Source organism: Oncorhynchus mykiss, chromosome 13 (genome assembly GCF_057628025.1).
Source record: "Oncorhynchus mykiss isolate SJ-2025 chromosome 13, ASM5762802v1, whole genome shotgun sequence".
Taxonomy (NCBI): domain Eukaryota; kingdom Metazoa; phylum Chordata; class Actinopteri; order Salmoniformes; family Salmonidae; genus Oncorhynchus; species Oncorhynchus mykiss.
Window position 1 is genome coordinate 17,933,947 of NC_143034.1, and position 21,054 is coordinate 17,955,000.

The 21,054-nt window shown below is 47.1% G+C and overlaps 1 protein-coding gene across 3 annotated transcripts; it reads right to left on the reverse strand.

Annotated features, from left to right (window-relative positions):
* Window positions 1-2,294: 2,294 nt before the first annotated feature.
* Window positions 2,295-21,011, reverse strand: sack1fb (scaffolding CK1 anchoring protein Fb). 3 transcript variants are annotated; one of them, XM_036949169.2, is made up of 5 exons: window positions 20,042-21,011; window positions 8,042-8,209; window positions 4,625-4,746; window positions 3,230-3,960; window positions 2,295-2,895 (listed from the first exon to the last, which is right to left on the reverse strand). In XM_036949169.2, the coding sequence occupies exons 1-5, from the start codon at window positions 20,510-20,512 to the stop codon at window positions 2,846-2,848; spliced, it is 1,542 nt and encodes a 513-aa protein (XP_036805064.2). In that variant the 5' UTR covers window positions 20,513-21,011; the 3' UTR covers window positions 2,295-2,845. The 3 variants fall into 3 exon arrangements, with proteins under 3 accessions (XP_036805064.2, XP_090051664.1, XP_090051665.1); XM_090195538.1 differs by having other exon boundaries at window positions 20,035-20,889; XM_090195539.1 differs by lacking the exons at window positions 2,295-2,895; window positions 3,230-3,960; window positions 4,625-4,746 and adding an exon at window positions 5,726-7,682 and having other exon boundaries at window positions 20,042-20,964.
* Window positions 21,012-21,054: the final 43 nt, after the last annotated feature.

Genomic DNA, 21,054 nt, shown 5'->3' on the forward strand with positions numbered 1-21,054 from the left:
ATGTTAAACTGACCTTAGATCAGTGGTCAGGGGCAAATCCACCAGTAGGGTGAGAGCAGTAAGTCCTGTTTTCAGTCAGAAGGAAAGGGACACCTGCATGTTCCGGTTGAACACACACGCACGCACACACGCACACACAAACACAGGTTACTCTATCTCTCACTTCCTCTTACTGTGTGTGTGTGTGTGTGTGTGTGTGTGTGTGTGTGTGTGTGTGTGTGTGTGTGTGTGTGTGTGTGTGTGTGTTTAACTATTATAACTATGAAGAGCAGTAAACAAACAAAATGTGACAAATTGGGGACATGTTGTTCGTCCCCACGAGGTCAAATGCTGTTTCTAGGGGGTTAAGGTTAGAATTAGTGTTAGAATTACGTTAAAGGTTAGAGTTAGGAGCTAGGGTTAGATTTGGGGTTAGGGTTAAGGAAAGGGTTAGGTTCAGGGTTAGGGTTAAGGTTAAGGTAAGAGTATGGGTTAAGGGTTAGGGAAAATAGGATTTTGAATGGGACTGAATTGTGTTTCCCCACAAAGTTAGCTGTACAAGACTGTGCATGTGTGTGTGTGCGCGCGTGTCCAACACTGATCTCTATAGAGAAGTGACCCCTGCTGGTGGTGTTGGGAACAACACCCTAGTCATCTCCTCATCTGACAAAACTAACAGCGGTACAACACAAACCTCCTTATCCGTTTCTAATGGACAGAACCTATTGTCTCATACCATTATGTTGTGTTGTATTGAGAAAACTTAACACAAACTGAGTCTGTATCAATGGCATAGCCTGGATATAGCCTGGATATAGCCTGTGTATAGCCTGTGTCTAGCCTGTGTATAGCCTGGATATAGCCTGTGTATAGCCTGGATATAGCCTGTGCATAGCCTGTGTATAACCTGTGTATAGCCTGGATATAGCCTGTGTATAGCCTGGATATAGCCTGTGTATAGCCTGGACATAGCCACGTTATTATCTTCTGATTATTACAGCTCTACATTAATGAGTCATGGGCTAAAAACTGCTATGGAAAAACATTCCTACAGGTGTTTAAAGCCTCAGGTGTGTTTCTAATGCTCCAGGGTGAAGTTTCTCCTCTGTGGCAGATCTAGGATCAGTTCCCCTCCCCCAATCCTAACCTTAACCATTAGCGGGGGGGGGGGGGGGGGGGGGGATGTCAAACTGACTCCAGATCAGCGTTTATGGTCAGTTGGGCCAGTGTTGAGCGAACAGTGGTCTTTAGTCATCAACACCTCTCATCGCCTTCCTGTGTGCCTCTGTACTTCCTGTTTCAGTGTTGCGCCACACACACATCGGTCCTCCCTTGCATCAGTTCCCCTCACGCCTGTGGTTCCTCTCTGTGGTTAGAGCTGTAGCAAACACCCAGAGAGGAGGGAGGGATGGGAGGGGAGTGTGTTTGAGAGAGAGAGAGAGGCTTAGAACTGTGCAAACACCCAGAGAGAGGGGGAGATAGGATGGGAGTGTGTTTGAGAGAGAGAGAGAGAGAGAGAGAGTGTGTTTGAGAGAGAGAGAGAGAGAGGCTTAGAACTGTGCAAACACCCAGAGAGAGGGGGAGATAGGATGGGAGTGTGTTTGAGAGAGAGAGAGAGAGAGAGAGAGTGTGTTTGAGAGAGAGAGAGAGAGAGAGGCTTAGAACTGTGCAAACACCCAGAGAGAGGGGGATATAGGATGGGAGTGTGTTTGAGAGAGAGAGAGAGAGAGAGAGAGAGAGAGAGAGAGGCTTAGAACTGTGCAAACACCCAGAGAGAGGGGGAGATAGGATGGGAGTGTGTTTGAGAGAGAGAGAGAGAGAGAGAGAGAGAGAGAGAGAGGGGGGCTTGGAACTGTGTAAACCTCCAGAGAGAGGGGGAGAGGGTGAAGGGCAGAGAGAGGGGGAGAGGGTGAAGGGCAGAGAGAGGGGGAGAGGGTGAAGGGCAGAGAGAGGGGGAGAGGGTGAAGGGCAGAGAGAGGGGGAGAGGGTGAAGGGCAGAGAGAGAGCAAGAGGGAGAGAGAAGATGGGGAGGGGATACGATGTATTTGTGAGGAAGTGACAATGCTTGGTCCCATCAGCCACACAGTGCTCAACGAGTCCACCTCCCACACACACGTCAGAGCGTCAGAACAAGTGTTACAGCTATTGAATCTATTCCGCTCAATCAGGTCTACAGCCACTAGATGGCAGACCAGAATCATCACTGTCTACAGTGCCGTCACTGAAGACAAAGGCATGACCACAGAAACCTTAAACCTCATCACACATAACTACCACTGGCGAATCAGGCCACAAATGTTACACGACTAGAAAACTCAGAAAAACACGATTGTTTTTAATGTACTGAATAAACACACACTCAAATACCCATTCAGATCCATTCCACAACCCCCTTATCATTGACATACGTTGGTCACAGCATGAAACACACACATGAATTAATGACACATTAATGACATACAAGACTTCACAAGGCAACATGGCGTTATTCTTTACATGGTGAAATAAGAATCCCAGACTTGGTGCTCAGTGACAGCGCCTCCTCATCCTGGTATCCATAGCGATGAAACCGCCAGGTCCACGTTACACTTTACGACGACGAAGACGTTACTTCAGACATGGACGCTCTTTTCCTCAGAAGAAAAACAACAACCAATGTGCCTGGGGGCGGCCAGTGGCGCTGTTCCACCTATCGCCGGTCTCTGCTTTCAGGACGGCTCTGTTTGTCCAGAGAATATCTCTGTACTGAGCAAGTAGAATTGACACATTATAGTAATTATTGCACCAGATCCCAAAGGTATGATGGAGTCCCACAGAGAACCAGTTGAGTGGGGTGGTTTGAATCCGGAGTGACTCAGGTTTTGAATCAGGATGGACTACATTTGTTCTTTGTTGATGGCCTGCGGCTCTTCAAGCCTGCAAGAAAGAAAGAAAGAAAGAAAGAAAGAAAGAAAGGAAGAAAGAAAGAAAGAAAGAAAGAAAGAAAGAAAGAAAGGAAGAAAGAAAGAAAGGAAGAAAGAAAGAAAGAAAGGAAGAAAGAAAGAAAGAAAGAAAGGAAGAAAGAAAGGAAGAAAGAAAGAAAGAAAGAAAGAAAGGAAGAAAGAAAGAAAGAAAGAGGAGGGAGTAAAATAGTACAATGGTTAAATGACCTGAGATAAACAGAGAAATACAGGTATCAACATAACGACGAGAGAGGGAGAAGGAGAGGATCAAACTGAGCTAAAATAATGAGACAAGAAAAACAACTTACTGTCATTGTCCTGTGTGTTGACAGTCTGTTGAGAAGCACTCTTCAGGCTCATTTTAAACTTCTTACTCTTCATTGGTTGTTTCACCATGACTTCAAGGTTATTCATCTCCTCCATACTATTGGTTCCCAATGATGTGGGGGAGGAGATTGGACTGGTTGCCGGGCTATCACCCCCGGTGTCCACGCTCTGATTGGCTGTCGATTTCCCCTTGAAGAGTTTCTTAAAAGAAGAGCGGGATTTCTTCTCCAAAATGCTGTTGGTTTTTTTGGGCCCTACCTTCCCGCTGTCGGGTGGTAGCGGGGTGAGTTGATCCAACCACTCGCTGTTCACCTGCATTAGTCCCTCAGGACCCGCAGTTATAGCCGTCTTTTCTATGCCTGGTAGATCCTGCAAGGACCCCATCAGTCCAGGAACACTATTCCCGTACACCAAAGAGTATTTGGGGTTGTGGTATTTATGTGCAGGCACCTGGAGATCACCTCCACGCGAGTTGCCTAGACTGACCTGGAATCTGGATGTGGCGGCTCGTAACTGGGGTTTTACAGGCTCCACTTTGAGCCGCGCGGCGGCGGCCATTTTGGGAGGTGGGCTGAGGTTGAACTCCTTGTAGAGGTCCAGTTTTTCGGACACGGCGTAGAGCTCGCAGAAGTCGCGGTCGAAGAAGTCGATCACCTGGCCAGTCATGACCGTGATCATGTTGCGGTCCATCCGAGACGAACTCCATGAGAAGCTAGAGGAGAAGAAGATCACAAGAACAATGTTTAGGTCTTCAATAAAGACACAGTGAAACACACACAGTAAGAGAAGCTAGGAGAGAAAGAACAGATATGTGTTATGTCTTGGAAATAAACACACAGTAACACACACACACACACGACAAAGACAGAGAGAGAGAAAGAGAGAGAGAGAGGAAGAGAGAGAGAAAGAAAGAGAGGGAGAGAAGGAAAGAGAGGGGGAGCGAGAGAAATAGAGGAGAGAGAGAGAGAAAGATAAAGAGAGAGAGAAAGAGAGCGAGAGAGAGAGAGAGAGAGAGAGAGAAAGAGAGAGAGAAAGATAAAGAGAGAGAGAGAGAGAAAGAGAGAGAGAAAGATAAAGAGAGAGATAGAGAGAGAAGAGAGAGATAGAGAGAGAGAGAGAAGAGAGAGAGAGAGAGAGAGAGAAAGAGAGAGAGAAAGATAAAGAGAGAGAGATAGAAAGAGAAGGAGAGAGAGAGAGAGAAGGAGAGAGAGATAGAGAGAGACAGAGAGAAGGAGAGAGAGAGAGAGAAGGAGAGAGAGAGGAGAGAGAGATAGAGAGAGACAGAGAGAAGGAGAGAGAGAAAGAGAAAGAGAGAGAGAGAGAGAGAGAGAGAGAGAGAGAGAGAGAGAGAGAAGCATACAGCTACTTTTTCTCACCTGTAGGAGCCGAACATGACTTTGTCCCCATCCACCAGCATGTATTTACTACACAAAGAACCAAGGAGTTTACCGAAGGACAGACCCAACCCTGTCCCCTGAACTGTACGAGTCCTGATGTTCTGAAAGATACAACACACACAGTAACATAAAGGGTTATGGTAACCTGACACAGACCCAACCCTGTCCTCTGAACTGTACGAGTCCTGATGTTCTGAAAGATACAACACACACAGTAACATAAAGGGTTATGGTAACCTGACACAGACCCAACCCTGTCCCCTGAACTGTACGAGTCCTGATGTTCTGAAAGATACAACACACACAGTAACATAAAGGGTTATGGTAACCTGACACAGACCCAACCCTGTCCTCTGAACTGTACGAGTCCTGATGTTCTGAAAGATACAACACACACAGTAACATAAAGGGTTATGGTAACCTGACACAGACCCAACCCTGTCCCCTGAACTGTACGAGTCCTGATGTTCTGAAAGATACAACACACACAGTAACATAAAGGGTTATGGTAACCTGACACAGACCCAACCCTGTCCCCTGAACTGTACGAGTCCTGATGTTCTGAAAGATACAACACACACAGTAACATAAAGGGTTATAGTAACCTGACACAGACCCAACCCTGTCCCCTGAACTGTACGAGTCCTGATGTTCTGAAAGATACAACACAGTAACATAAAGGGTTATGGTAACCTGACACAGACCCAACCCTGTCCCCTGAACTGTACGAGTCCTGATGTTCTGAAAGATACAACACACACAGTAACATAAAGGGTTATGGTAACCTGACACAGACCCAACCCTGTCCCCTGAACTGTACGAGTCCTGATGTTCTGAAAGATACAACACACACAGTAACATAAAGGGTTATGGTAACCTGACACAGACCCAACCCTGTCCCCTGAACTGTACGAGTCCTGATGTTCTGAAAGATACAACACACACAGTAACATAAAGGGTTATGGTAACCTGACACAGACCCAACCCTGTCCCCTGAACTGTACGAGTCCTGATGTTCTGAAAGATACAACACAGTAACATAAAGGGTTATGGTAACCTGACACAGACCCAACCCTGTCCCCTGAACTGTACGAGTCCTGATGTTCTGAAAGATACAACACACACAGTAACATAAAGGGTTATAGTAACCTGACACAGACCCAACCCTGTCCCCTGAACTGTACGAGTCCTGATGTTCTGAAAGATACAACACACACAGTAACATAAAGGGTTATGGTAACCTGACACAGACCCAACCCTGTCCCCTGAACTGTACGAGTCCTGATGTTCTGAAAGATACAACACACACAGTAACATAAAGGGTTATGGTAACCTGACACAGACCCAACCCTGTCCCCTGAACTGTACGAGTCCTGATGTTCTGAAAGATACAACACACACAGTAACATAAAGGGTTATGGTAACCTGACACAGACCCAACCCTGTCCCCTGAACTGTACGAGTCCTGATGTTCTGAAAGATACAACACACACAGTAACATAAAGGGTTATGGTAACCTGACACAGACCCAACCCTGTCCCCTGAACTGTACGAGTCCTGATGTTCTGAAAGATACAACACACACAGTAACATAAAGGGTTATGGTAACCTGACACAGACCCAACCCTGTCCCCTGAACTGTACGAGTCCTGATGTTCTGAAAGATACAACACACACAGTAACATAAAGGGTTATGGTAACCTGACACAGACCCAACCCTGTCCCCTGAACTGTACGAGTCCTGATGTTCTGAAAGATACAACACACACAGTAACATAAAGGGTTATGGTAACCTGACACAGACCCAACCCTGTCCCCTGAACTGTACGAGTCCTGATGTTCTGAAAGATACAACACACACAGTAACATAAAGGGTTATGGTAACCTGACACAGACCCAACCCTGTCCCCTGAACTGTACGAGTCCTGATGTTCTGAAAGATACAACACACACAGTAACATAAAGGGTTATAGTAACCTGACACAGACCCAACCCTGTCCCCTGAACTGTACGAGTCCTGATGTTCTGAAAGATACAACACACACAGTAACATAAAGGGTTAAGGTAACCTGACACAGACCCAACCCTGTCCCCTGAACTGTACGAGTCCTGATGTTCTGAAAGATACAACACACACAGTAACATAAAGGGTTATGGTAACCTGACACAGACCCAACCCTGTCCCCTGAACTGTACGAGTCCTGATGTTCTGAAAGATACAACACACACAGTAACATAAAGGGTTATGGTAACCTGACACAGACCCAACCCTGTCCCCTGAACTGTACGAGTCCTGATGTTCTGAAAGATACAACACACACAGTAACATGAAGGGTTATGGTAACCTGACACAGACCCAACCCTGTCCCCTGAACTGTACGAGTCCTGATGTTCTGAAAGATACAACACACACAGTAACATAAAGGGTTATAGTAACCTGACACAGACCCAACCCTGTCCCCTGAACTGTACGAGTCCTGATGTTCTGAAAGACACAACACACACAGTAACATAAAGGGTTATGGTAACCTGACACAGACCCAACCCTGTCCCCTGAACTGTACGAGTCCTGATGTTCTGAAAGATACAACACACACAGTAACATAAAGGGTTATAGTAACCTGACACAGACCCAACCCTGTCCTCTGAACTGTACGAGTCCTGATGTTCTGAAAGATACAACACACACAGTAACATAAAGGGTTATGGTAACCTGACACAGACCCAACCCTGTCCCCTGAACTGTACGAGTCCTGATGTTCTGAAAGATACAACACACACAGTAACATAAAGGGTTATGGTAACCTGACACAGACCCAACCCTGTCCCCTGAACTGTACGAGTCCTGATGTTCTGAAAGATACAACACACACAGTAACATAAAGGGTTATGGTAACCTGACACAGACCCAACCCTGTCCTCTGAACTGTACGAGTCCTGATGTTCTGAAAGATACAACACACACAGTAACATAAAGGGTTATGGTAACCTGACACAGACCCAACCCTGTCCCCTGAACTGTACGAGTCCTGATGTTCTGAAAGATACAACACACACAGTAACATAAAGGGTTATAGTAACCTGACACAGTCATAAACAAAACGCACACAGACCAGCAAGATTCTCCATACACACAGAAAGACATCAACTCATGGGTGTTAAACCTCCAAACTACCATTAACATAGAAGTCTTTTCAATTTAAGATGCCCAAAAATCACTTGACATTTCATTTATTTAGCAGACGCTCTTATCCAAAGAGACTCACAGTTTTTCCTCACTGGTCCCCCAGGCATGTCACATGATCACACATGACACAGGGCCCTTGTACAACACATGCGTGAGTAGCCTAAGGCCTTCAATGCTCCTCTGCTTCAGGATGAGGGACCGTCTCTTACCCGCAGGTGCTGAGTTCCGACCTGCAGCCTGCAGCACATATCCAGGAAGTGTGGAACCCCGCTGACATCCAACAGGATGTAGACGGCCACGGAGCGCCGCGACGCTGCGTCCAGCAGGTCCTGCAGTATCTGGATGTCTGTCAGCAGGTCCATGACTATAGCTAACACCTGAAAGATACAAAGACAATCAAACTTTATTTAAAAATGGAATACAGTCAAACTTTATTTAAACACACATGGAAGCCGGGGTAATCAAATACAATCAAACTTTATTTAAACACACATAGAGGCAGGGGTAATCAAATACAAGCAAACTTTATTTAAACACCTGGAGGGAGAAACACAGCAAATACATTCAAATCAAACTATATTTAATGGTCAACAACTAAATGAAAAAAACATACAATATACACAATGTATATGAAATATAGGTAGAACAATACATGGAAATAAAAAGTGATTAAGATCAATAGTTGTGAATCATATCACTTGAAAGTCAATAAAACAATGAAAATCCTCCCTGACAAAAGGCCATACAACAATCACTGACTGTCAGGCTGAAAGCACAAGCTGGGCCTACAGAAAACACTTAGGCTTATACACTAAACCTGGGGTGTTATAAAGGCTTATAAACAGTGCCATCTTATAAACAGTGCCATTTTTCAAACTTTTATGCCAATTCCTGAAATTCTGCACATTTTACAACGGAGCTGAGAGACAATGTTGCAGTTTTAAATCTAGTTTCCTGCAGTTCTAGGCATTGTGCCATGGCTGAGGCTGTGCTCTTTTTCTCAAACATCATAACAAAATAAATGCTGCTAAATTCATTGTTTTGTGACCTTTCAACTTTCTCCCTGAGCTTTAATGTTGGTGATTGTTAGTTCTCAGAGATGATACTATGAACAAATATATATGTTCATTATCTTTACCACATACTGTATATCTGCTTTTAGTGGTTTAAATTTACACTGAAAGTCTTTTTTCATCCCTAAAATTATACATCTTTATTTGATATATATATATATATATATATTTTTTTTTTGTTGATCCCCTATCTATTTGTATATATTTATTACATTGTTTGGACATAGGGGCCTGAAAAAAAGCTTATGCTGCTGCCTACGTATTTCAATGGAAGAAAAATCCCTGTAACTGACCCAACACGTCTCCTAGTTGCCCCAACACTGACCCAACACTGACCCAACACTGACCCAACACTGACCCAACACGTCTCCTAGTTGACCCAACACTGACCCAACACGTCTCCTAGATGACCCAACACGTCTCCTAGTTGACCCAACACTGACCCAACACGTCTCCTAGATGACCCAACACGTCTCCTAGTTGACCCAACACTGACCCAACACGTCTCCTAGATGACCCTACACGTCTCCTAGTTGACCCAACACTGACCCAACACGTCTCCTAGATGACCCAACACTGACCCAACACGTCTCCTAGATGACCCAACACTGACCCAACACGTCTCCTAGATGACCCAACACTGACCCAACACATCTCCTAGTTGACCCAACACTGACCCAACACGTCTCCTAGATGACCCAACACTGACCCAACACGTCTCCTAGTTGACCCAACACTGACCCAACACGTCTCCTAGTTGACCCAACACTGACCCAACACGTCTCCTAGTTGACCCAACACTGACCCAACACGTCTCCTAGATGACCCAACACTGACCCAACACATCTCCTAGTTGACCCAACACTGACCCAACACATCTCCTAGTTGACCCAACACTGACCCAACACGTCTCCTAGTTGACCCAACACTGACCCAACACGTCTCCTAGATGACCCAACACTGACCCAACACATCTCCTAGTTGACCCAACACTGACCCAACACGTCTCCTAGATGACCCAACACTGACCCAACACGTCTCCTAGTTGACCCAACACGTCTCCTAGTTGACCCAACACTGACCCAACACGTCTCCTAGTTGACCCAACACTGACCCAACACGTCTCCTAGTTGACCCAACACGTCTCCTAGTTGACCCAACACGTCTCCTAGTTGACCCAACACTGACCCAACACGTCTCCTAGTTGACCCAACACTGACCCAACACGTCTCCTAGTTGACCCAACACATCTCCTAGTTGACCCAACACGTCTCCTAGTTGACCCAACACTGACCCAACACGTCTCCTAGTTGACCCAACACTGACCCAACACGTCTCCTAGTTGACCCAACACTGACCCAACACGTCTCCTAGTTGACCCAACACTGACCCAACACGTCTCCTAGTTGACCCAACACTGACCCAACACGGCTCCTAGTTGACCCAACACTGACCCAACACGTCTCCTAGTTGACCCAACACTGACCCAACACGTCTCCTAGTTGACCCAACACGTCTCCTAGTTGACCCAACACGTCTCCTAGTTGAACCAACACGTCTCCTAGTTGACCCAACACGTCTCCTAGTTGACCCAACACTGACCCAACACGTCTCTTAGTTGACCCAACACGTCTCCTAGTTGCCCCAACACGTCTCCTAGATGACCCAACACTGACCCAACACGTCTCCTAGTTGACCCAACACTGACCCAACACGTCTCCTAGTTGACCCAACACGTCTCCTAGTTGCCCCAACACGTCTCCTAGTTGCCCCAACACGTCTCCTAGTTGCCCCAACACGTCTCCTAGATGACCCAACACTGACCCAACACGTCTCCTAGATGACCCAACACTGACCCAACACGTCTCCTAGTTGACCCAACACGTCTCCTAGTTGCCCCAACACGTCTCCTAGTTGCCCCAACACGTCTCCTAGATCACCCAACACTGACCCAACACGTCTCCTAGATGACCCAACACTGACCCAACACGTCTCCTAGTTGACCCAACACGTCTCCTAGGTGCCCCAACACGTCTCCTAGTTGCCCCAACACGTCTCCTAGTTGACCCAACACGTCTCCTAGTTGCCCCAACACGTCTCCTAGTTGACCCAACACGTCTCCTAGTTGACCCAACACGTCTCCTAGTTGACCCAACACGTCTTCTAGTTGCCCCAACACGTCTCCTAGTTGCCCCAACAAGTCTCCTAGTTTCCCCGAAGCTGCCAGGCTGGCAGAAACAAAGCAGAGACAGAGACAGGTATGTGGGGAGGGGTGGAACACAACAAAACACCTGAGGAAGGAACTAGAAAGTGGAATCTCAGCTATTATCTTTCCTCAGAACTGGTTCTGTCCTGCTTAGCTTTTACTTTCTGTTTGATATGGGGAATTATTGAAAGAGTATGAATTTCCACGGACCGAGAACTCTCTGGAGCAGGTTGAGACCGATACACTGACTCGAATGTGTCCACAAGATAACACTGCCTTTTCAGTCTGCATCACAACAAGGAGTGGAGGTTTATATAGTTCCTGTGATATAGGAATTCCTTGTACACAAAACGATATGGGCATAATAAACTCTACTGGGAGTAAGATAAGAAAGACACATTCACTTCCAGTGACAGAATGTGAAACTAAAGCCTTGTTCACACTGCAGGCCTTAATGCGGACTGTCCAAACAGCCAGTTACAAGTGACCAAATCGGATTTGTGTGCGTTCAGACAGCAGTCATTTGTTGACATGGCTATGCTAGTTGTCATAGTAACAACGGGTGTGTGCGCAGTGGTGTAGGTTGATTGGTGGTGGCACTCATGCTTCCTGTTAATCAGGAGATATGTAGCAAGCCCAGGTGATAATAATGCCAAGGATGTTTCCCTGTTGCTCTGAAATGTTCCAAATCATAGTGAACACTCTTTTGTTTATTATCGAACCCTCAAAAGGACAAGACGATACAACTTTCGAAACAAGGTGGTTTGAAAGGGCCTACCAAGGTGGTTTGAAAGGGCCTACCAAGGTGGTTTGAAAGGGCCTACCAAGGTGGTTTGAAAGGGCCTACCAAGGTGGTTTGAAAGGGCCTACCGAGGTGGTTTGAAAGGGCCTACCGAGGTGGTTTGGAAGGGCCTACCGAGGTGGTTTGAAAGGGCCTACCGAGGTGGTTTGGAAGGGCCTACCGAGGTGGTTTGGAAGGGCCTACCGAGGTGGTTTGAAAGGGCCTACCGAGGTGGTTTGGAAGGGCCTACCGAGGTGGTTTGGAAGGGCCTACCAAGGGGGTTTGGAAGGGCCTACCGAGGTGGTTTGGAAGGGCCTACCAAGGTGGTTTGGAAGGGCCTACCGAGGTGGTTTGGAAGGGCCTACCAAGGTGGTTTGGAAGGGCCTACCGAGGTGGTTTGGAAGGGCCTACCGAGGTGGTTTGGAAGGGCCTACCAAGGGGGTTTGGAAGGGCCTACCGAGGTGGTTTGGAAGGGCCTACCAAGGTGGTTTGGAAGGGCCTACCGAGGTGGTTTGAAAGGGCCTACCAAGGTGGTTTGGAAGGGCCTACCTACCGAGGTGGTTTGAAAGGGCCTACCAAGGTGGTTTGGAAGGGCCTACCGAGGTGGTTTGAAAGGGCCTACCAAGGTGGTTTGGAAGGGCCTACCAAGGTGGTTTGGAAGGGCCTACCAAGGTGGTTTGAAAGGGCCTACCGAGGTGGTTTGAAAGGGCCTACCAAGGTGGTTTGGAAGGGCCTACCAAGGTGGTTTGAAAGGGCCTACCAAGGTGGTTTGGAAGGGCCTACCAAGGTGGTTTGGAAGGGCCTACCAAGGTGGTTTGAAAGGGCCTACCAAGGTGGTTTGGAAGGGCCTACCAAGGTGGTTTGGAAGGGCCTACCAAGGTGGTTTGAAAGGGCCTACCAAGGTGGTTTGAAAGGGCCTACCAAGGTGGTTTGGAAGGGCCTACCAAGGTGGTTTGAAAGGGCCTACCAAGGTGGTTTGAAAGGGCCTACCAAGGTGGTTTGAAAGGGCCTACCAAGATGGTTTGAAAGGGCCTACCAAGGTGGTTTGGAAGGGCCTACCAAGGTGGTTTGGAAGGGCCTACCAAGGTGGTTTGAAAGGGCCTACCAAGGTGGTTTGAAAGGGCCTACCAAGGTGGTTTGAAAGGGCCTACCAAGGTGGTTTGAAAGGGCCTACCAAGGTGGTTTGAAAGGGCCTACCAAGGTGGTTTGGAAGGGCCTACCAAGGTGGTTTGGAAGGGCCTACCAAGGTGGTTTGAAAGGGCCTACCAAGGTGGTTTGAAAGGGCCTACCAAGGTGGTTTGGAAGGGCCTACCAAGGTGGTTTGGAAGGGCCTACCAAGGTGGTTTGAAAGGGCCTACCAAGGTGGTTTGAAAGGGCCTACCAAGGTGGTTTGAAAGGGCCTACCAAGGTGGTTTGAAAGGGCCTACCAAGGTGGTTTGAAAGGGCCTACCAAGGTGGTTTGAAAGGGCCTACCAAGGTGGTTTGGAAGGGCCTACCGAGGTGGTTTGGAAGGGCCTACCGAGGTGGTTTGAAAGGGCCTACAAAGGTGGTTTGAAAGGGCCTACCAAGGTGGTTTGAAAGGGCCTACCGAGGTGGTTTGAAAGGGCCTACCGAGGTGGTTTGAAAGGGCCTACCAAGGTGGTTTGAAAGGGCCTACCAAGGTGGTTTGAAAGGGCCTACCAAGGTGGTTTGGAAGGGCCTACTGAGGTGGTTTGGAAGGGCCTACCGAGGTGGTTTGAAAGGGCCTACCAAGGTGGTTTGAAAGGGCCTACCAAGGTGGTTTGAAAGGGCCTACCAAGGTGGTTTGAAAGGGCCTACCAAGGTGGTTTGAAAGGGCCTACCAAGGTGGTTTGGAAAGGCCTACCAAGGTGGTTTGGAAGGGCCTACCGAGGTGGTTTGAAAGGGCCTACCAAGGTGGTTTGAAAGGGCCTACCAAGGTGGTTTGAAAGGGCCTACCAAGGTGGTTTGGAAGGGCCTACCGAGGTGGTTTGAAAGGGCCTACCAAGGTGGTTTGAAAGGGCCTACCGAGGTGGTTTGAAAGGGCCTACCGAGGTGGTTTGGAAGGGCCTACCGAGGTGGTTTGAAAGGGCCTACCGAGGTGGTTTGAAAGGGCCTACCGAGGTGGTTTGGAAGGGCCTACCGAGGTGGTTTGGAAGGGCCTACCGAGGTGGTTTGGAAGGGCCTACCGAGGTGGTTTGGAAGGGCCTACCGAGGTGGTTTGGAAGGGCCTACCGAGGTGGTTTGAAAGGGCCTACCGAGGTGGTTTGAAAGGGCCTACCGAGGTGGTTTGGAAGGGCCTACCGAGGTGGTTTGGAAGGGCCTACCGAGGTGGTTTGGAAGGGCCTACCGAGGTGGTTTGGAAGGGCCTACCAAGGTGGTTTGAAAGGGCCTACCGAGGTGGTTTGGAAGGGCCTACCGAGGTGGTTTGGAAGGGCCTACCGAGGTGGTTTGGAAGGGCCTACCAAGGTGGTTTGAAAGGGCCTACCGAGGTGGTTTGGAAGGGCCTACCGAGGTGGTTTGAAACGTGGCTTGAAATATCCGATTCCATGTGGCTTTTGGCTGTTCAGACGGCATGAAAAATAACAGATTGGAATCGGACATGCAACAAAAAGAGGATTTGAGTCACTTCAGAATGTCAATGTGAACAAGGCTCAACCAGCATGCCTACACAAGCTTTATTCTGGAGACCACCTCAGCAATGTGAACAAGGCTCAACCAGCATGCCTACACAAGCTTTATTCTGGAGACCACATCAGCAATGTGAACAAGGCTCAACCAGCATGCCTACACAAGCTTTATTCTGGAGACCACCTCAGCAATGTGAACAAGGCTCAACCAGCATGCCTACACAAGCTTTATTCTGGAGACCACCTCAGCAATGGGAACAAGGCTCAACCAGCATGCCTACACAAGCTTTATTCTGGAGACCACCTCAGCAATGTGAACAAGGCTCAACCAGCATGCCTACACAAGCTTTATTCTGGAGACCACCTCAGCAATGTGAACAAGGCTCAACCAGCATGCCTACACAAGCTTTATTCTGGAGACCACCTCAGCAATGTGAACAAGGCTCAACCAGCATGCCTACACAAGCTTTATTCTGGAGACCACCTCAGCAATGTGAACAAGGCTCAACCAGCATGCCTACACAAGCTTTATTCTGGAGACCACCTCAGCAATGTGAACAAGGCTCAACCAGCATGCCTATACAAGCTTTATTCTGGAGACCACCTCAGCAATGTGAACAAGGCTCAACCAGCATGCCTATACAAGCTTTATTCTGGAGACCACCTCAGCAATGTGAACAAGGCTCAACCAGCATGCCTACACAAGCTTTATTCTGGAGACCACCTCAGCAATGTGAACAAGGCTCAACCAGCATGCCTATACAAGCTTTATTCTGGAGACCACCTCAGCAATGTGAACAAGGCTCAACCAGCATGCCTACACAAGCTTTATTCTGGAGACCACCTCAGCAATGTGAACAAGGCTCAACCAGCATGCCTACACAAGCTTTATTCTGGAGACCACCTCAGCAATGGGAACAAGGCTCAACCAGCATGCCTACACAAGCTTTATTCTGGAGACCACCTCAGCAATGGGAACAAGGCTCAACCAGCATGCCTACACAAGCTTTATTCTGGAGACCACCTCAGCAATGTGAACAAGGCTCAACCAGCATGCCTACACAAGCTTTATTCTGGAGACCACCTCAGCAATGTGAACAAGGCTCAACCAGCATGCCTACACAAGCTTTATTCTGGAGACCACCTCAGCAATGTGAACAAGGCTCAACCAGCATGCCTACACAAGCGTTATTCTGGAGACCACCTCAGCAATGTGAACAAGGCTCAACCAGCATGCCTACACAAGCTTTATTCTGGAGACCACCTCAGCAATGTGAACAAGGCTCAACCAGCATGCCTATACAAGCTTTATTCTGGAGACCACCTCAGCAATGTGAACAAGGCTCAACCAGCATGCCTATACAAGCTTTATTCTGGAGACCACATCAGCAATGTGAACAAGGCTCAACCAGCATGCCTACACAAGCTTTATTCTGGAGACCACCTCAGCAATGGGAACAAGGCTCAACCAGCATGCCTATACAAGCTTTATTCTGGAGACCAACTCAGCAATGTGAACAAGGCTCAACCAGCATGCCTATACAAGCTTTATTCTGGAGACCACATCAGCAATGTGAACAAGGCTCAACCAGCATGCCTACACAAGCTTTATTCTGGAGACCACCTCAGCAATGTGAACAAGGCTCAACCAGCATGTCTACACAAGCTTTATTCTGGAGACCACCTCAGCAATGGGAACAAGGCTCAACCAGCATGCCTACACAAGCTTTATTCTGGAGACCACCTCAGCAATGGGAACAAGGCTCAACCAGCAAGCTTTATTCTGGAGACCAACTCAGCAATGTGAAAGGGTGGAGGAGGAAAAGGTTTCTTCATTCACATGAATGTTCTCATTCAGACAAGGAAAAGGCTGTATGCTGACATGACATTCTCCAGAGGAAACATGCTGAGTGAAGTGTTCTGTGTTGTAACAACGGGGCCTGTGTTGTGTTCACAAAGCCTGGTACAGTAGGAGTGTTGACCAGCGTGGCCTTTCAGATCATAATGGACCGGAGAGACCTGATCTTAGATCAGCGCTCCTACTCCCACACATACACTTTATGAGTACGGGCAAAGAGAAACAACAAGTAACAGTATGAAATAATTCAAGTTAAAACCTACAACACCACAATGTCTTCCATCTAACAGTAGCCGCAACAAAATGCACTCATTGTTAATGCCATCCATGCAAATGTTGTGATGTGGATCACACAGTAATCTATTGTACTGTATGTAGATGAAGACAACCACAGTATGCTAAACTAAACACACCACACCTGATTGTGTAGGTCCCTGTATCACTACTGAGTGTGTGTGTGTGTGTGTGTGTGTGTGTGTGTGTGTGTGTGTGTGTGGACGTGTTTAACTATACATGAGGGGACCAGAAGTCTCCACAAGAATAGTAAACAAACAAAAATGTGACCAACTGAGGACATTTAGTTGTTTCTAGGGGGTTTAGGGTTAAGGTTAGAAGTAGTGTTAGGGTTAGATTTACGTTAAGGGTTAGAGTTAGGAGCCAGGGTTAGGTTAGGGTCAGGTTTTCAGTTAGGGTAAGAGTACGGGTTAGGGTTAGGTTTAGGGTTAGAATTACGTTAAGGGTTAGAGTTAGGAGCTAGGGTTAGGTTAGGGTCAGGTTTTCGGTTAGGGTAAGAGTACGGGTTAGGGTTAGGTTTAGGGTTAGAATTACATTAAGGGTTAGAGTTAGGAGCTAGGGTTAGGTTAGGGTCAGGTTTTCGGTTCGGGTTACGGTTAGGTTTAGGGTTAGGTTTAGGGGTTAGGGAAAATAGGATTTTGAATGGGACTGAATTGTGTGTCTCCACAAGGTTAGCTGTCCAAGACTGTGCGTGTTTGTGGAAAAGGAGGGCCGGACAGGCCCCTATTAACATCGACGGGGCTGAAGTGGAGCGGGTCGAGAGTTTCAAGTTCCTTGGTGTCCACATCACCAACGAACGATCATGGTCCAAACCCCCCCCCCCCCCCCCCCCCCCCCCCCCCAGGAGACTGAAAAGATTTGGCATGGGTCCCCAGATCCTCAAAAAGTTCTACAGCTGCACCATCGAGAGGATCCTGGCCGGTTGCATCACTGCCTGGTATGGCAACTGCTCGGCATCTGGCCGTAAGGCACTACAGACGGTAGTGAGTACGGACAAGTACATCACTGGGGCAAAGCTTCCTGACATCCAGCACCTCCATACAAGGTGGTGTCAGAGGAAAGCCCCAAAAAATGGTCAAAGGCTCCAATCACCCAAGTCATAGACTGTTCTATCTGCTACCACACGGCAAGCAGTACCGGAGCGCCAAGTCTGCGTCCAAAAGGCTCCTTAACAGCTTCTACCCCCAAACATAAGACTGATGAACAATTAATCAAATGGCCACCCAGACTATTTACATTAACCCCTTGTTATTGTTATGTCATTTTCTTGTGTTCTTTATTTTATAAATTGTTGTACTTTTTTTATTTACTTAACTCTTTCTATAACTGCATTGTTGGTTAAGGTCTTGTCAGTAAGCGTTTCACAGTAAGGTGAAAGGCTGTATTCAGCGCATGTCACACAAACTATTTAACTTGATGTGTGGGTGGTGTGTACTTGATGTGTGGGTGCTTTGTACTTGATGTGTGGGTGGTGTGTACTTCCAACCACATTCTCTCCATTTCTCCTAACATTAAACAAACTGCATCGAAGCTTCAGGCTGCGGTGTTCCATGAAATCCTGTTTGGCATACACACACACCTGAGAAATGACTTTCATATGTTCTCATTCACTCACTTGACAGGTCGGTGAACTAGAAGTAGGGTGAAGTTGCCACTAGGAGCTGATCTTGGGTCAGTTCGACATTTATCCCACTAATGGTTAAGGTTAGGATCAGGGGAGGGGAAGCTGATCCTAGATCTGTACCTAGAGGAAACTTCAGCCCAGAGCTACCCAGGGGGAATCCCCTGTAGGTATAAATAGACAGTGCCTAGCACATGTACATGACATTGTAGAGGCTACCTGCCGCCCTGTGACCTCACATTAACACACTGTCATATATGTAACATACGGTATATGACATAGGCCCAGGTTTAACATGTCATCATACTTCTGTAACAATATACTGTATTGACACAATCATTTTTCACGTTTTATTTAACCTTGATTTAACTAGGCAAGTCAGTTAAGAACAAATTCTTATTTACAATGACAGCCAAAACCAAACCGGACCAAGACACAATGTGATTGTGTGTTGTTCTAAGACCCAGTTGTACAAAGGGAGGAAATTAGTCATGGTTTGACTGCCTGACTAACTGACTGCCTGACTAACTGACTGACTGACTTGCTGATTGGGTGGCTCTGACTGGATGACTCACTGGCTGACTGGTTGACTGACTGGGTCAAGATGGGTGGGTCCAAAATGACTCAGTCGCTAGTGACATGATAAAACAAACGTCGCTAAAGGCAACTGAACTAAGCAGCTCTGACTCCAGTTCACCCTGTTATGTGCTGCCAACATGCTGAGGGATTTGTTCATTCATTACAATGGAATAGAACCCCCTTTATCTCTCCTGTGTGCTGTTTTAATGGGAGGTTGTACGCATCCACACAGGGTGGAAAGTACAGACAGTGTGTGTGTGTGTGTGTGTTTGTGTCTTTGTATATGTGTTCTCTGAATAGCCTAATCATGAAAGCTAGCCTAACTTTAATTGACATGACAGAAAGTTTCCTGTGTAATACGGAAATCAGCTGTTCGTTCAATGAGGGTATTCAACAATGATATACGTCATCAGACAGGAATCATGGCCCGTGGATGATCCCCCAAGTTTACTGGAAATAATAATAATAACACAATAAAAAGTTAATTGTTGGACGTAAAAGACTGTAAAAACACCAGGAAATCAGCGCCAAGTGATTTAAATTTAAGAAATATGTTCCCAAGAATTCCCACGCATAACAGAGAGACACGTGATCGAATATAAACGTAAGCAAGGTTTGAAATTATTATGTTTTAGTCAAAAAATATATCTGTTTGGGCTTCTTGCGGTCAATTTGCAGTCTACAAATTATTTGTAATTATGTTCAGGCCTCTCGACAATCCTCTCAACAAAAAATATCGTCCCGCGGTTGAATCTAGTTGATGACAAGTTTAAACACTCACTTCCATATGCCCCTGCTGATGCACGGACGCACACAAACACACACACACACACACACACAATTTCTCACTCCGCTGAGACACGCCTCTAATAATCAGTTCTTTATTCGGGCAATCCATCCATTCTCTCTATTCAATCACCGCCTCTCCGCTAACCTCCCCAGATTTCCCTCCACATTTGAGGTTCTCTGATAAATTACTATATAGATTACTTTCCCATGAAAAAAAAAATGGCTTCATGAGTTAGATTCTTACCTCACATTTGAGATACATAGGCCAGGACTATCACTATCCCAATAATAAACCAATACAACACAGTCATTAGTCCTGCGTTATTCAGTTCATCACTATGTCGTTACACCATTATTGAACAGTATATACCCACAGTTCACCTTGGTAGCTTCTTGGATCAGCCTACGAATGACCTCCTTGATGTGCGGTCCGTTCTCTTTTGGCGGGTGCGTGTGAACCGCCACGCGTGTGACCCCCTTGAACAAACCCCCGTTGGGCCAACCGAGATCCAACGGTGGCACCTCTGTATCCGACATCTGCGGCCAGTACGTCGAATGGTGCCCCGAGTTCGCTTTGGAATCGTCGGGTTTCGCCTTTAATTCTCCGCACTTCTCTTCATCTTCAGTGTCATATTCTTTGAAAGTGTTCCTTATCGTTTTAATATCACGGGCCGAGAGAAAGTCTTTCACTTTGTCCTCTTTCAGTCGCATTTTGAACGCGCCGTCACCGTTTTTGAGCAGTTGTTCAACCGCCGCGCGTTGTTCTTCGCTGTAGTAAAACTCCGGTTTGGACTCCGGGACGTTCTCTTTGATGTGGCCGTCCTCCATGCATGTTAGCTGGGACTCGGCCATGGCTGGACACCGCTGTGTCACCGCTGGACTGAAGCCTATGGGTAAAGTCGCACAACCGCTGATTTTAAAAGGATCCGGAAGATACACGGTTACATACCTACCTACCTCGGCTACCTGTGTGACGTTAGACTTTGACAGCTAACCTCAAATGCTGCGTTCAGAAAACTGGGAACTTGGAACTCGGAAATCTCTGACTTCAGTGCGTTCCATACAACTGGGAACTCGGGGGGAAAACGAGCTCCGTCTGTGAAAAATCGTTTTGAATGGTCATCCAAATCTGAATTCCAAGTCAGAAACTCGGGCATCCTAGAGCTACTTGAGTTCCGAGTTGGATGACCATTCAAAAGCGCATTATTTTCCGAGTTCCCAGTTGTCGTGAACGCGGCATTACCTGCCATAGGGGCGGAACGATAAATACCCTATTATATGACGGAAATCACCCTATGGAAGCGCCCAACGCGTATGTGGCTATCATGCACGTGACTGTCTGACTGTGATTATTGTTGGACTTCGAACAACCCAGATATTTGTGGCTCTTCTTG